Source organism: Poromitra crassiceps (genome assembly GCF_964638095.1).
Source record: "Poromitra crassiceps genome assembly, chromosome: 4".
In the NCBI taxonomy this organism is placed as follows: domain Eukaryota; kingdom Metazoa; phylum Chordata; class Actinopteri; order Beryciformes; family Melamphaidae; genus Poromitra; species Poromitra crassiceps.
In genome coordinates, this window is record NC_139626.1 from 6,227,054 (window position 1) to 6,244,933 (window position 17,880).

The window sequence follows — 17,880 nt, forward strand, 5'->3', positions numbered from 1 at the left end:
AAGCTAAAGTGGACGATCATTGTTTTCATTACTGTTTAATTAGTTTTTTTGTCCATGTTGTGTTTGAATTGCTGTAATAAAAAACAAGTTTAAAAAAGTAAGGTTAATAAATAGACTCAGCCAGGAACGGAGAGAGGGAACAGAGGTGTTTATTCAGGTCTACAGTGGTCCACAACACTCTTTTCTGTTTCATTTTATCAAATTTAAATTTAAAGGCACCCAATTGGCCTACATATCCCCTTCTTTTGTGTAAAGGAGTAATACAACGACAATAGATCCATTTCATTTTTTACAGTCTTGTTATTTTTATTTGCTATAACAGCTAAATGGTTAATATTTTCCAATTTAGTTGAATTCACATTCGTTAACTAATCAAGTACGTCAACAAAATAAATTACAAAGCTACAGTATGTCTCATTTGGTACATCAGAAAATAAGTAGTTAGTTTGCATAAATACAAAAGAAAACAAGTAAACAATAAATAAATACATACATAAATAAATAAACAGGCACATATTAAATAAATACAAAAATGAAATAGCAGATAGAAAGAATAACAAGTAAACAAACCAACACATATATAGCCTACAAATAAATAAATACATAAGTAAACAGAAGAATATTAAATAAATAAATAGCCAACATAAATGAACAGATAAATAATGAACAAATAAATAAAATGGCAGTTTGACAGACAGATGGCTTTTAGGCGGTTTTGAATGCAGATGAGGCCAGAAGGTCAATTTTCAATAGATGCACTCTGATTTCCTTCCTGATCAGCTCCCATGCCTCAGCACTGTGGCCCTGCAGCAACAAGATCAATATTATAATATAGAAGTATAAAGTAGAAATTCAACTAAAGCATCTCAAACCCAGCACCTAAACTGATAGATAGATAGATAGATAGATAGATAGATAGATAGATAGATAGATAGATAGATAGATAGATAGATAGATAAATAGATAGATAGATAGATAGATAGATATATAGATAGATAGATAGATAGATAGATAGGAATGAATGAATGAATGAATGAATGAATGAATGAATGAATGAATGCAGGTGATACAAAAGGATAATGCTGACTCACCTGTACTTTAAGGATGTGTGACAGTCTCTTGAAATACATGTGCAGCTTCTTGCTTTTTTTCTGGCTCACCATCTGAATCACAAGTTAAAAAAAAATGCTGATTTGCTCTGTATTGCATTCATTCAAAGAAAACTCAACCAAACATTTTTTCTAATAATATATTGTCCTAAATGTATGATAAATGAGCTGATTCTCTATACAAGATGTCCATCCATACTCCATCAAATGACCGGATATTTCAATATAACAGAAATCAATCCGGAAGCATTGATTCATGGCTTGTCCTCAAATATGAGTTTTCTATGTGAGTGAGCAGGAAACAGTGGTCCCAGGTTTAGTAGCCTACTTGTGTCCTTGTACAAGTGATGTGCATCCATGCTGATCATCAACATATAATAAAGATACGGTATATATTATCGTTGAGATTAAATCTCATATCGCGAGAAAAAGAAGCTGAACATGGTGGCACTGATCTGCATCTGATTGCATGCTCGCTCTCCTTTTCATAATAATAATAATAATAATTCATTTATTTTATATAGCGCTTTTCCAGACCCAAAGACGCTTATGGCTTTGACGCTTCATGGCTTTGTTTGAACAGACGGAGGATGAAAATGGTGAAATTACTCAAAGTATGAGGATGCCCCCTCAACTTACAAATCGATCGCAAAAAAAGTATTGTTAAAATATCATATCGTATCGTTATCGTGACGTGAACCCAATATCGTGTATCGTATCGTATCGTGAACTGAGTGTACTGAGTGTATCGTGACACCCCTAATATATATATATATATATATATATATATATATATATATATATATATATATATATATATACATATAGCTCAGTGATGCTGAGACTTACACAGGAGCGCAGGCCCTCCACCTGCTGGTCTACAACATTGAGGAAGTGGTCCACTGTGCTCTCCTCCCACGACACCGCCTGCTGCTCCTCCTCAAACAGCCCTGCCATCTCCTCCAGAGTCTGCACCATGAAGACAAGCTGCTCCTCAGACTGCATGAGGGAGAAAGGGTTGTTTTAAATGAACAATGGATCACAGTATGGTTAGCATGTTTTGACTGCTGTAGAGTCGACAACAAAACTGCACCGTTCTCTGTTAGAGCAGATCATTCTTTGTGTGAAAAAGGAGGCAAACAAGTCAAAATTCTTTGATTTCTTATATTTTATAGGTTACGTCAGGGGTTTTCAAAGCTTAGAAATGAATGTGACAAAGTTCAGGATGACTTACTGATGCTTTTGAAGCCTGAGTGTACAGGTTGTTTGGGAAGGGAACCTCTGTGGTGTCCATAGTAAAACTCCCACCCTACTCACACACACACACACACACACACACACACACACACACACACACACACACACACACACACACACACACACACACGCGCACACAGAAATCATGCAGTAAAGTAAATAAGCAACAGTGTAAATCTTTATCTAATTTAATATTAAATGTGTTAGGGAGGAGTGAAACAGTGCAGTAGCTTGCTTGTATACATTCATACATACATATATATATATATATAACCACATAAACTACAAACAATTTAAGATTTAACCATTGTAGTTGAACCACCCCCCACCCTGGCGCACCCCTTTTTTTCCTCATCCTGACTGCTGAAGGCATTTCCAGGTAATGGACTTTGGACAAAATACTCTACAACACTGTATACAAAACCAAAGGTGACATTCCTTGCCCTCTGTGTCTGTGTGTGTGTGTGTGTGTGTGTGTGTGTGTGTGTGTGTGTGTGTGTGTGTGTGTGTGTGTGTGTGTGTGTGTGTGTGTGTGTGTGTGTGTGTGTGTGTGTGTGTGTATGTGACCTGTGAACAATGGGCACTTTTTGCAATAAAGTCGATTAAATGGCATTTTTTGCTGGCATGTAGCCTATTAGCCTATATTTTCTTATAAGGTATATCACATGTAGGCTACATTGTCAATTTGATATATTAGGCTATTCTTATTTACAAAGTAGCATATAGGCTAGCCAACTTTGTCTATATAGTTTTCTCCCTTGTAGTTAAAACCTGCTTAGATTAATCAAAGTATCTTCCCTAACACTGTAAATGACTATATTATCATCCTACAGACAGTTATGCCATGTTCACTCACCATCACTCGCAGCAAAGCCAAAGAACTTTCACTGTGTTGTCCGAATTTATGATCCATCCACCTGCACATCATCGACAGCCCCTCACTATGCAGAGTGAGGAAGAAGTAAACAAAGAAAGTCTTGCTGAACATTTTTAAATGTTAGAAATTGCCTTTGCACAAAGCAAATAATCCCTTTTCTTTTAGACCAGTTGTGTTTAAGCAATAAGGAGACGCTATGCTGCATTTATACTGTAGGCTGCTGGGAGAAGCGACAGGACGCACCTATTTCACTTTCCAGACATGATGGAGTGCGGCTGCAAACGGCATCAAGGTGGAAAGATCATAATCAGCATCAACATCAGCATGTGACAAATTTCGGAATTTCCTTCACTCCATATTATATTGTGAAAAATCGTCTAAATAGCCCAATAAAATAAAATACAATTATCACAGCAAAACTTGAAAATGGAATGCTTGCAGATGAAGAATAGCCTACATATCAAATAATATAGCCTAACGGGATAATACCATATAGATAAAAAAAAAAAAATTATATAAATATTGTATGATTGTTATTATAATGTTATTATATTATGAAAAGCAGAAATGTGAGCATCCAAAATTAATTGTTGGACTTTAATCCTTGTCGCTGATAAGGGATTATATATATAGCCTACCTAATTCTTTCATTCAGTCATCAATATGGCAACGAAATGCTTTAAGGATAGGCTACTTTATTGACCTACTTTATTGATGACATTAGGATTGACGATGATAAAACCGCACAATAAAGTGGCCTGCGACGCGCTGATGAAATTCCCAAGCAAAGAGAAAACGAAACTATGACCACGTGACCTATCATCCACCTGAACTGAAAGGTGACGTTTATTGAACCAACCGAGCTGCCAATCAGGGAGCTGAAGTGGAGTGACGAAATGGGAGAATCCCGCGAGTTTTAACCTTTACTCACAGGAGGCTACAGACACTTAATCAAACTGATGTGAAATATTGAAGGTGGTTAGGTAGCCTCGATGCGAGGCTCAGCCTATTTCTCATTCTATTGACTGAGTGCTTTGAGGGGTTAAGATGGGAGGCATAATAATCCATGCTTTTCTGTTGGGCTATTTGTGGTTGTTTAGTCAGTCTCACATCGACTCCTACCAGAGGCCATAGGCTACTCACCCTTTTATCGCCTAGCATCAATACATCAGCTGGTCCTTTTCCACTAGCCTACTGCATTTTTTTTTTTTTTTTTTTTTACATTTTTCCCCAATTCTCTTCCTACCTTCACAATTTCCTGTGAGATAGCACATGATAGAGACATGCCATTTGGCAAAATGATAGAAAGGCACCGCTGGTGGCTTCTAACAAGAAAGATTTCCCTGTTAGGCCAGATGGTGGCGCTAAATACAAATGCACAGCCGAAACTCATTTTACCTTAGGGGTAACCCTTTATTTTACAGGTCCCTAACAACTATGGACTATTTGTAATTAGACCTGAACACCAATGTAATTACACAGTACTTACATTGGTGTTCATGTCTAATTACAAATAGTTATGTTCGAACTATTTGTACTGTAATAAGACATGCACACATTACAGGTTTAATTAAAGTTGACGGTTTTGCAGCGGTGTTGTCAGCTGTCTTGGCTGTACACTTGCTTGTCGCAGACTGGAGACAGTAGGCTACAGTACATGAAGTCCTCACATGTCAGCAAATGGAACAAAAACATCAGCTTGTAAAAAAAAAAAGTTGTGATGCCTTTGTGGTTCCCCGTAAAATAGGACGTTATAAATACGACTTGTTTGCGCATCCATTGATGTTTTGATTCATTCATAAAAAAGGACAAATAAGGACAACTAGGTTAAACAAAGAGCAACATATAAACATATAGAAATACTAATTATTGACACAAGAAGCTAAACAATATACGCCAAGCTCCAGCTAAGGCACTCTGCGATATTAATGGAATCCTCAATTCCGCGTAGACATTGAAGGCAGCATTGGTCTAGTACCCATGATGCATCTGTCCTCAGCTGGCTGATGACAAGCGTCTCACCGCTCAAGAAAACAAATGGACAAATTGTCCTTTTTTAAGACGTTATATTTCAATAATTGCGAGGAAAAACCACTGTATGGATTGAATAACATTTGTCGGGCCATTTATCTTTAGTTTGCAATCACTGACAGAAAGTACAGCGCCGTCTTCGGACCGTATTGGCAAGTTATAGCCAGCCCTTTCGGTAAGTAGGCTAGCTAATGTGACGCAAGTGTGGTTAGCTTAGCAATGTCATGTTAACGTCAATTCGCAGTAGTGCCATGTTTTGACGATAATAATAGTTAACGTAATGTCAAGTCGTGGTCCTGAGCTGCTTTTTTCCTTGTTTGTTTGTTATGAACTCCTAATTTTCATCCGCTTCTGTTAGCGTTACCAAGCTTCAATGCCCGTACACACCAAATACTCAACCAGGTCCATCATAAATAACGCTACGTTATTACACTATCTGACAGTCGATGTTTGGCGATTGCAGAGAGCAGGGTTGGCTTTAACGTTTAATAGCAAATAAGCTGTATAGCCATCTTGGTGGACACAGTGATTTTATGGCTTTTAGCCTTTTACTTGAATAAGCACCTTATAACGCTAAATTCCACAAGGTTAGATCTAACATTTAGAAGCTGTGTAATCATAATCTGATCATTTCACAGTCTGGATCCTGATCCCTGATTTCCTGAACTCGTTCTTTCTCATTGAGGAAGTTCGTATTGCACCACATTAGCTACTTCCCTGCAGACAGCTCCTTTATAATCAGCGTCTCACGTGACTTGGTTGAAAAGCTGTACCAAACAAACGTTAATATCTCAAAAACTATACATCACCTATCTTATATTTTGAGTCTCTGAGTGAGAGTAGAATTAGCTAAATGGTCTGATGTATAAGACAAGAATGTAGTGTTAAAGTTGTGTGAACTGTTGCAGTTTTAAAATGTGTGAATTGAGTGGAAATAGTACGGCCTGCTAGTGTGAGTTGGAACATCACACACTCAGGGCTGGCTGGCTCCATAGGGTCCTATTATAATAAAGGTTAAAAAAAGGATGAAATATAAACTGTGATTTCTCAAAAAGTACAAAAGATATCAAAAAGCTGAATTAAGGTGATAGAGTCCTAAAAGCGGTAAGTCTTTTAAAGGAGAATTCTGTTTTGTTTTTTTACACCCTGGACCTTATTTCCAGCTTTAAATATGATCTTTAAGTCACCCTGACAACTTCGGTTTGAACTGCTGTTTAAAACCAACAGCAGTTTCACCCAGAAGTATAGCCAATCCGTTTATTTACAGACATGCTGAATCGCCCTAAATGATTTATCACAGAACACAGTCTCATGATGGAATGGAATACATGTAATCATAGAAGCTGGGAGACAAACATATTGGCAGCATGTAAAAAAAAAAAAAGGAGGGGGGGATATTTCATAATTGTCATGTGCCTTGTCTGCCTGGGTACACAGTTACTGTTTGTTTACTCAACTGAATTGTGTCAAAAGTCATTTCAACAGCCAGGGAGTAGACTTGAATGTAGTTGTAATAATTAGAGAGATACTTGCAATTTGAAAAGGGCTCATTGTTGGATAAACCTGTTATGTCTTACACATCTAGAGGGAATTGTTTTTTTTGTTTTGTTTTTTGTTTCAGTGTGCCATGTGGGAATAATTATTCTCTGGAGGTGCCATGCTAGCCACACAGACACCAGATCCGCCACCACAGGCTAAAGATGTCAAACAGGTAAGACAGCAGCCTGTGTGCAAGATCTTGTTACCCCTGTAAGAGTCTGCTGCTCTTATTGCTTTGTCTTTGCTTGCCGCTGGTTACGTTTGCATAGCAAGTCATTCTGAAAGCTACCATCATCAGAGACCCCACTGTGATGACTTCAAATGACACTTTCCTCATCTGCTCTCTTGACAAAGTGTGAGATTGACTCTGTTGGCTCTAGGATTGCTTTTTGTTTTAACACGTTCACTGCCAATGACGTGTTGATACGTCAAAAAAAAAAAAAAAAAAAAATTGACGGTGGGACGTTGATCTAACTCTTTTACATCTCTTATATACATATTGGAGCCACCGAACGTGTACAACCCATTCCACCGACCCACTAAGTGGCGACAGTGCTCTCCAGACTAGAAAAAGCGGAGCCAAAACTGCAGGGGAACGCGCGATGAAACCATTCTCATACTGTAAAATGGATTGGCGAAAACGCTTTCGCTTTCGCGCTGATTGCTGGCGGTGGGGGATTGCAAATTTGCATAATAGATTATGGGTGCAACACACTTTGAAACACGCAGCATAAATAAGACCAGAATCGCAAAAGAAACCCCGTTTCTTGGGGTTTCTCAACCGAAACCCCAAGAAACGAGCGAGCCCATCCAGACTTGCCCAGCGGCCGCCAGCAGACAGGAGCAGCAGCAGCAGCAGCAGAAACGAGCTTGTGACACGCCCGCTGCAGCCAAGAAGAACACACACGGAGGGAGGAGTTTGAAGTAGAGGGGGGTTTCCTGCTGTTATGGAGGAAATTACTGTTCAAAACTATTGTTTAGATGTCTGACGTCTTACTGATGCCAAAAATGAATGGTTAAAGTGACTGTTCTATCGAATTTCACAAAAAGCTATTTATCTCAGCTTAAATTTTCAGACGCTGAAACCATGCTGTATTCAAGTGCTAATGCCTACATAACTACTAACTCTACAAACTAACTCTTTTAGACAGAGAAAGCACACATTCTATTAGTTCTTTTGAGATATTTTGTGTTCACAAAATCTTAGCAGAAAAGAATCCTCGGGTCTTGAAAGATGAGCCAGAATCCTCAAAAAAACCCTCTGGCAGAAGCTACCTACAGTAAAAAAAAAATGGCTGGCAGTGATTGTGTTAAATAGCACATGTTTTGATCAGGCATTTCTATTCATGTTATGTTCAGACGCGGCGGTGGGCCAAATTCTTCCGGGTCGCGTTAACACTTCCGGCGGTCACGGCGCGAAATACAAAAAAACGTCAGAAGAAGAGAGTTGTTTTTGTAACGGACAGTGCAGGGGGTAAAATAAAGAACGTAGCCTACTACTTTGAGCTCGGTACACAGCAAGCAAGCGAGTATCCACTGTTAGCCAGGTCAGATAACGTTATCGTCGACAATGACGAGCACTTTCTTGTAAAACATACCTGGACTCCAACAAAGAAAGCTTCAGATGGTTTTCTGTCCTCCGAGCGCAGCTCGAGCCACTTACGTCTATAAGACCTGCAGACGTTAACGTCATTCCCTGGAATGCGAGAATTAATGAGCCAGTTACATGGCGTTGCATTCTTAGACATTGCCGTTTGCTTTTATTTGGTATGTTACATACAATTGTCTAAATTATTAATTAATTCAGAGTTAGATGATATTGGAGCAGCCGGCCTTTTTCGTTTTCTTTTCTTTTTTGCCGGAAGTCGTCACACGACCACACCCGGGTCAAATGGGCGTGGCTACATAAGGTGAATAGCATTGTATTGTATTGTATGTTGTAATTCAATCTTAACTGTACTATTGTTTTTAAATTACGTTTAGTATTCATCTTGGAACCTTCTAGTGATCCATTCACTTGCCTGCTTATTAATCAACTTGATGCTGTTAAAGAGGTTAGACAGAGAGTCAAAGGCAAAATTGTTGCTTTTCATCATAGAAGAGAAAGAGAAGTAAAGACAGAGAATTAAAGACAAAGAGAAGTATAGACAAAAAGCATGCAAAATGAATGGCACACACTCTGCTCAGTCAGTTATTGAATTGAAAATATGTATGGCTGCATGGTTGTTGTTAAACTGCCGTAGTTGTTACTTTTATGCATTTCAGAGTAGGCTAGTAATGGCTGAGCAGCAATGCTTTACAGACATCTGGAAGATTTGGTGTATGCTACTAAGCTGATTGGCCGACTCACGCAACAAATGCATTGTGAACTTGGCTGCTCTTTTGGCAAACTTTTAAAACCCTAGCTTAGTTGAAGTAGAAGTATTAATTCATCATTTTTATCTGTGGGAAAGAGGATGCTATTAAAGCAGACAAGGAATTTGCCTTTTGGAAAGATCGAGTACTGCTGTGAAGGTTTTGTTCACTAGCACAACAGCAGGTTGTTACAGTGTCCCGGCCGGAACACACAGCCCATAGCATTTCAGACTGTCAAGTGTTGACGAGTAATCTCTAGGTCTATAACTTATTGCATAATGTAGGCAAGCTTATTACAGGTTCAGGTTTCCATCAGTGTCAGCTGACAGCAGGTGCCATCATGTGTTGGTAGGTAAACTACATGCCGTGTTTCATAGTCACATGGCCAATGACCCCACTATATCTGATGACAAATCTTTTTCCACATTGTGTTGTCATGTCAGCAACGCTTGTGTTATGATATATTTCTACCTTGCATGGAAAAGAAAAGATGTCTCATTAATGTGTATGTTTAGGCTATTATTGCAGTTAATGCCAATATTGGTTTTAATGAGTAACCCAACTAGGGTTGGGTATTGTTTAGATTTTAATTCTGATTCTGCTTATCGATTCTGGTTCTTAACGATTCTCAATTCCGATTCTTTGAGGCGCGGGGTCACAGGCCACAGGTCACATGCTTATTTAAAATATTTTTTTATTTTTATTTTACCCATTACACAAGTCATATTCATATTATCATAACATTACTTGTTGTTTATTATGAACTTTGTAAACATCAACAGTTTATAATTTTTTGTATAAAATCTTAAATGAACACTTCATGCAGCGGTCCGGTCCATGCAAAATTTAGGAATCAATCAGCAGAATCAAAATTAAAATTTCGATTCCTTTGGAATCAGAATTTTGGAACCCGTTTGATGCCCAACCCTAAACCCAACCCAAGTAGCCAGCCTGCTTCTCAACATCAGAACCATACTGTACCTTAGTTGATTTTTGACGAGGGAAACGAGGAAGCTGTTGATCATTCAATTTCCCACATTGCATTCAACCTCCAGCACATCAAAGAGAAGTTGGCACTGTCACTCAAGGCCCTGCAGAAGCGATATATAACGTCCGATTCTGTGGTGACCAGCGAGGATGGAGACGCTAACCTCCTCTGCTGCGCCCTGGAGGCCATTTTCATCCACGGCATCAAGAGCAAGTACATCCGCTCTGAGGTGGGGGGCCGCAGTAGGAAGGGGGACCGGGGGCCCCTCCCCGAACCGTTCTTCTGGACTCTGCTCAAGACCGTCACCCACCGGTGAGTGGAAGACAGACTGAGGGCACATTTACAGATAATAGGACTTCATTCAATCGTACATCTGTTAATTACTAACACTGTGTTCTAGAGCTGCCGAAAATAATCGATTCAGAGATGCATCGCGATGCTTAATAGGACGATTCTGAATCGATTAACAAATATCAAAAATCGATTATTAAAAAAAAAAAAAAAAAAAAAAATTTAATAATCAAATAAAATAGAATGTAAGTACATGCAGTTGTTTATTTTAATTATGGATCATAATACAATGCAATTCCAAATGCACTTTTATTTTAAAAGTAGCCACACAGTGAGAAAAAAGAAAGTGAGAAAAAATAAATCATGTATTGCGGAAAAAGTGATGTATCGATTTAAGATGCATCGCGATGCATCGAGATGCATCGAGATGCATCGTATAATCGAATCGAATCGAATCGTAGACTTGTATAATCGAATCGTATCGAATCGTGAGATCAGTGAAGATGCACAGCTCTACTGTGTTCACACCGAGATATTTATTTTTCGCTCTGTCGCTTGATTCAACCCTTTGGAATCGCTCTGTTTAAATCGCTCATCAACAGGGGGGGGCTATAACGTTACGCAATGTCATGATGTTTGTCCACTACGAGCCACCGTAGATGTTTACAAGCTAAGCCTATCAGCGTGCTCCAAACACGAGCTCCATACCGGTAGTACAGACTTCACTTCATGTCAGCTGTCAGCCTGTCAATGCGGTTTGTTGCCACACAATAAACCAGCGGTTTGGTCCAAGCCAGTGTGATCCTTGACTCGCTCTCACACGGCAGCCAATCAGCGTTGAACAGCGAGCGACTGATGCCAGCGTGTTTTCGCTCGAGTTGGGATATTTCATCTGGGGCGACGAGCGTATTTTCTCCCTGTCGCTCTGTCTCTGTCGCTCAGACGCCCAGCGATTTTTCTCCCAGGCGAATATACGCTCAATCGCTCGTTTGCATTGACTTTGTATGTAAACTCGATGCCAGCGAAAAACTTTAATAGGTCGGTGTGAACGCAGCTTAACACTGTTAATTTTAGATTGTTCTCGAAAAGCCTACTCTCTTTTGTGCTGTCTTGCATGGCGTGATACCTTTGCGAAGTAAAGTCACGATATAACGACAGAACGTGCTCTGTTACCTTCCCAGGGATGTGATCACGGAGCTGGAGAAGCTGAGCTTTGTGGGCACGGACGTGGGCCGCTGTCGGGCATGGCTGCGCCTGGCTCTCAACCACGGCCTGCTGGAGTGCTACCTCGCCTCGTTGTTCCGGGAGGGAAAGCTGCAGGCCCACTACCAGCCCGCCGCCCTGCTCCTGAACCTGGAGGAGAGGGAAGTGCTGCTCAGCTACCTCCAGGGTCTGGCCTCACTCACATTCAGCCTCTCTTACAAGTCGGCCGTCCTCAACGAATGGACCACCACCCCTCTGGCCCTGGCCGGACTCTGCCCCATGTCCCAGGCGGACGCGCTCGACCCGCCCCTCAATGGGGGGAACCCTGCCGTGTCCAGGCCCGTGCGTAAGGAATCGTGGGATACAGCGTCTCAGTCGTCCGGCTCATCGGATGCCGCGCCGGACGTGCAGAGAGGATGCCCGGGCGTGCAGGTGGTGGGGAGGGGAACCGGGGGATTGCCGGCGGGTAGGACTGCACTCACTTCATCTAACTTGAGCCTCGACACCACCGGCTCCTCTCAGCTCTCCTCCAGCCTGAGCTCGGACAGCCTCCTGCAGGGCCAGGAGCCCCGCAGCCCAGCTGGGGAGCAGTGGTCCTCCTGTGACCTGGATCTGTCCTCCCCCAATGTCAACAGCAGCACCAAGAGGCCACTCAAAGAGTACGTGTGGTGGGTGAGCATGTGTGGTGGTGGGATACGTTGACTCATAAGTGCCTGACCACCATAAGATGAATGGTATCGTGGTTAGAACGGGGTCTGTTATTGGCGAACATTCACTATCGTCCCAAAGCCAAAAATAAGTTTCAAGAGTTAAGATTATCTGCTGTATAGTCATTTGTGTTGTATGTTTTTCAGTGATTTCTAAGAAAGAATGCAAGAGTCTTTTAGTCAATTACACATAGGAGTTCAGAAATCTTAAAGCATGGATTTTACTACACAAATAATAGGCAGTTCTAACTACTCTGATTCATTGCTGACAAGTGATTTCCCTGTCATGGGTCATGACTTCCTCATGTCTCCGCAGTATGCAGACTGACTTCCGGGAGAGCGGCCATTGCAGTCAGGACTCCATGCGTGAGGACTCCTATGTCTCCAGCACGGGTCCGGACCACTTCTCTGAGACTGCCACTTTCAGTGGCTCCGACAGTGAGACCCACGGTCCCACTACGCCCTTCCCAGACCTCACGGACCAGGTCCCAACCTCGATCCTTGCCGACGTAGAACCGCCACCTCAGCCATCAACCAACGAAAACCATCCTAACCACTCGGAAGAGTGCTTTAATGCCTCTTCTGAAATACGCTCGGACACCGACACGCCCTCCGCCGTCAGCGAGCCTGTGGAGAGAATCGACGCCACAGGTACCGAGGGGAACACTGAGCTCATGCGGAAGGAGAGGGAAGCAGAGAGCAGCTCCGAGCCTTCATCAAATGTACGCCCACGTCACTCCAACAGCATTCTCAGCAGAAAGATGTCCTCAGACTCTCTATCGGTAAGTGCATTTGCAGAACACGTCTTGGTCAATATGTTGCACGCACAACAAAAACCACAGGCCTCACTTTGCCTCTGTCAGAGCCCATCATAAGACTGACTTTGACCACAGTCAACGTCACTGTGATCCACGAATCAATGAAAGCATTTAGTTCCGCTGTGTTGTGGTTCTGGAGTACAGCTTCAGGGGCTTTTCACACAGGACGTGTGTATTTCAGATCAGTACGCTTTGGAAATCATGTCGAGAGTGCTTCCAGTGCGCACAGAACCACAGTCACGGAGCGTTCACGGTCACACGGATGGTAGCCAGCTAGTTTCGTCTGTTTGATGTTGTTGATTGTTTGCACTGTAAACATGAAAGCCAGATTATTGACAATTGTGGCAGCAGCGGAGGTTGAAGGTCCCCCTGGCAGGAGAAGGGGTAGGAGGAGTGACTGACGAGCAGCGCGCTTTTCCTCCAAGTGTTCTTTTTTCAGCTTGAGACGCCCTCATATACAGTATAGTAGCTACTAGCAGAAAAATACACAATACATATGAATACGCAGGAATCACTCTTTAACATGGTGCTCTCTGCACTCGACTCAGTCTGTCCCATTTATACTGCAGGAATGAGTCCGGAAGTAGCACTTTGGTTCGTAAGGGGAAAAGTGAATGGAATTTTAAAATGGTGATTTTGGTTAAATGTATGATATAAGGTCTGTGGTTAACAAAAGTTTATGGGAGTGGTAAATTGTGTTCAGCGGGATAATCTTCACAAATGAGGACCACTCTTATGACTTTTGAAACATAAATGCGTTTTGAAAATGCTTCAAAAGTCATAAAAGTGGTTCACGTTTGTGAAGATTATCCTGCTCAACACAAATGATCACTCCCTCCCATAAGCTTGTGTTAACCACAGATCTTATTTCATGCATTTCATGGAAATCCCCATAGTAAACTCCCATAGCCTTTTCACCCTATGAACCAACATGGTGGCGATTTGGGGATGACAACACATCACATTCACAAGGCATACAAATGAAGGAAGACATATGGATGGACAGATGGACGCTTCTCCATTATCTAGGCCTGATCAAACTCATTGAAAACTTTGACTTTACACAGCAGATTACCACTGCTCTAGTCATCAGCCTATCAGAACAAACAGATTACACCTGCTCTAGTCAGCAGCCTATCAGAACACAGTAGATTAACCCTGCTCTAGTCATCAGCCAATCAGAACACTTTTAGCTTGTTGAAGCAACAGATACCCACCAATGATAGGGAGGGAAAAATCAGTCATATGCTTGATTTTTCATTAGCAGAGAAAGCACTTCTGGTATCCATACTATTGCAAATGAGTATTGTATCCGTTTCAAATTTTTTGTATTGCTACTTATCAATACTTGTTGCAAATGAGGACTGTATCCGTTTAAATTGTTTAGTATTGATACTTTATCGATACAATCGATGCACTTGACACCCCTACTCCTTCCTATCTGGTGTATTCGTTAACAGCTCATCACAGCATAAAGAAACCTCTGTCATTCACATTGCAGCATTCCCATTCCTGGATCTCTGAGGACGATATCTACAAGCCCCATCTGGAGGAAGTGTCGGATGTGGACGAGTCAGCTTGTGTCAATGGACTGAGCGCTCCTGAGCCCAACATCTCGCCATCACCCCCCAGCGTAATCCATCGCAGACAAATAGGTATTTTATGCACAATAGGTTTGATTTTTGGAAAACTGAATGAAACAATGCAATATGTGGTGTTGTAGTGAATGTTATGAGACGATTCAAGGTAGTGTATTATTATTATTTCTTTTTTTATAGTCTGCCCATGGTAAAACAAGTTGAGTAGAGCTAGTCCATTGTCTTCATTACGTCTACGTTAAGTTACAGAAAATTTTGTTATTAGCTGTTGGGGGACTGAGCTTGTCTTATGAAACCTTTTGAAAAATAATTATGGTAAAACTTTTGACGGACTTTGAAAATAAATTGTCTAAGCAAGACATTTGTCTCGATAGACTGGATTCTACCCATCTCTAGCTGTGTTTCCATTACAGTTTTTCGCAAAATAATTGCGATATTTCTACAACTTCGACAATGTACAATTGCGACTTGTAGGCGTTTCCATTGAAGTTGACTTTCGCAATTCCTGTTACCAGCAGCTGCCACAGTGATTACGCACGCGGATCTGCCCCATATCCCGTCCCCTGCATGCTCAAATCCAACCAATGGTCAATGCAAATCACAACATGAAGTTGCAACGCATATAAACGAGCCTGATTATCAATTCAAAAGAACATGTTGCGGGCTGCGGTGAATGCAGTGAGCGCGACAGGCAGAGGAAAAAAGGTAGCCTACAACTTGTCCCATTTTAGAGATGGAGGAGGGGGGGAAAGGCTGATATGGTGCAATAGTCAGAATATCGTGTATTATAATTATAACTTGTACCTGAAACGTGTGTAATGTATTAATCACTTAAGTCAACAGCACCGCACCGGTGTGCTTTTCATCCCGCCGATCATCTCGCCGCTGTGCCAAATGCGCGCACACAGGCATGGATCGATTTCTCCCATTAAACATGATCTATTTTCCGCTCCGCTTTTGCACAACACGTCTTTCTGCTAGGTAGCGTTGCTTCAAAGTTTTCCACTTGCTGCGAAGGTTTTGCCACGGTTTATCAAACCCTTTCTCCCTCATTTCCTTTCATTTTCCAAAGGAGAAGATGGGTCATGACGTGCAAATGCGGAAAATGTGTTTCCATTACACTTTTGCGATAAACTGCTATATCGACACGTCTGAAAAACCACCTCATGAGAGCGCAAAAACTTTTTGCGATATTTGGGAGCTTTTTCGAAATTTACGTGTTTCCATTACCCAATTTCTATTGCGATATTTAGATTTTGCGCATTTCTGACGGTAATGGAAACACGACTAGTGTGAGAGGATGTTGTTGCAAATTAGCTTTGATGTATGTAACTAATTGAGTAAACGTTATAGTTAGAGCTGCAACTAACGATTATTGTCATTATATCAATTAATCAGTTGATTATTTTCTCGATTACCGGTAATCAATTAGTTGTTTGGTCTCTATAGCATGTCAGAAAACGGTGAAAAATGAAAAAGGCTGGAGTCAGAGGATTTTGACTTTTTCTTAAAAAAATACTCAAAACGATGAAGCAATTATCAAAATAGTTGTTGATTTAATTTTCTGTCGATCGACTAAACGATCAATCGTTGCAGCTCTGGTTATGGTGAGTAGAGTACATTAGAGGGTAACCCTTTATTTGGAGAGTCTACAGAGTATTTTCAACATTTCAACAGCTTATTAGTTGACATTCAACAATTCAATTGTTGAACAGATGTTGAACAGATTATCTATAGAGTCTATTCGTAGAGTCAATTCGTGAAAACATACCTACATGCACGAGGTGCAGGTGTGTGGAACAGGAAGCAAACAGAATCTGTTTGTTCAATCTCAATTAATAAGATATTAAAACAACATCTACTGTACAGACAAGCCAAACAGTTGAATTGTTGAATGTCAACTAATGTCAATTTACAAGCTGTTGTAATGTTACAGTACAAATACTCTTGACTATAGTGTCTGTAGACGGACTATCCAAATAAAGTGTTACCCATTAGGGAGACATGTTTGTATTGTTGAGCACTAGCTGTAGGGCCAGTATAGAGAAGTTGCATTCATGAAATGAACTTTGGACAACTTTATAATCCAGGTCAAACTCCAGCAGGTCAAACGTTTTCTCTGCATATAGAGACAACAACCATTTCAGCATCTAGTAGTGAGGCAGTAGAACCATTTCAGCATCTAGTGAGGCAGTAGAACCATTTCAGCATCTAGTGAGGCAGTAGAACCATTTCAGCATCTAGTAGTGAGGCAGTAGAACCATTTCAGCATCTAGTGAGGCAGTAGAACCATTTCAGCATCTAGTAGTGAGGCAGTAGAACCATTTCAGCATCTAGTAGTGAGGCAGTAGAACCATTTCAGCATCTAGTGAGGCAGTAGAACCATTTCAGCATCTAGTGAGGCAGTAGAACCATTTCAGCATCTAGTAGTGAGGCAGTAGAACCATTTCAGCATCTAGTGAGGCAGTAGAACCATTTCAGCATCTAGTGAGGCAGTAGAACCATTTCAGCATCTAGTAGTGAGGCAGTAGAACCATTTCAGCATCTAGTGAGGCAGTAGAACCATTTCAGCATCTAGTAGTGAGGCAGTAGAACCATTTCAGCATCTAGTAGTGAGGCAGTAGAACCATTTCAGCATCTAGTAGTGAGGTAGTAGAACCATTTCAGCATCTAGTGAGGCAGTAGAACCATTTCAGCATCTAGTGAGGCAGTAGAACCATTTCAGCATCTAGTAGTGAGGCAGTAGAACCATTTCAGCATCTAGTAGTGAGGCAGTAGAACCATTTCAGCATCTAGTAGTGAGGCAGTAGAACCATTTCAGCATCTAGTGAGACAGTAGAACCATTTCAGCATCTAGTGAGGCAGTAGAACCATTTCAGCATCTAGTGAGGCAGTAGAACCATTTCAGCATCTAGTGAGGCAGTAGAACCATTTCAGCATCTAGTAGTGAGGCAGTAGAACCATTTCAGCATCTAGTAGTGAGGCAGTAGAACCATTTCAGCATCTAGTGAGGCAGTAGAACCATTTCAGCATCTAGTGAGGCAGTAGAACCATTTCAGCATCTAGTAGTGAGGCAGTAGAACCATTTCAGCATCTAGTGAGGCAGT

The 17,880-nt window shown here is 41.2% G+C and overlaps 1 protein-coding gene across 1 annotated transcript in view; it reads left to right on the forward strand.

Moving 5' to 3' along the window:
- Window positions 1–5,393: 5,393 nt before the first annotated feature.
- The window catches only part of plekhm1 (pleckstrin homology domain containing, family M (with RUN domain) member 1), a 20,839-nt gene continuing 8,352 nt past the window's right edge, over window positions 5,394–17,880 (forward strand). The window contains exons 1-6 of the mRNA XM_083635611.1: window positions 5,394–5,449; window positions 6,896–6,985; window positions 10,224–10,468; window positions 11,629–12,309; window positions 12,674–13,139; window positions 14,677–14,830. Coding sequence (XP_083491737.1) covers window positions 6,932–6,985; window positions 10,224–10,468; window positions 11,629–12,309; window positions 12,674–13,139; window positions 14,677–14,830 — 1,600 coding nt within the window. The 5' untranslated portion in view covers window positions 5,394–5,449; window positions 6,896–6,931. The remainder of the gene's footprint in view (window positions 5,450–6,895; window positions 6,986–10,223; window positions 10,469–11,628; window positions 12,310–12,673; window positions 13,140–14,676; window positions 14,831–17,880) is intronic.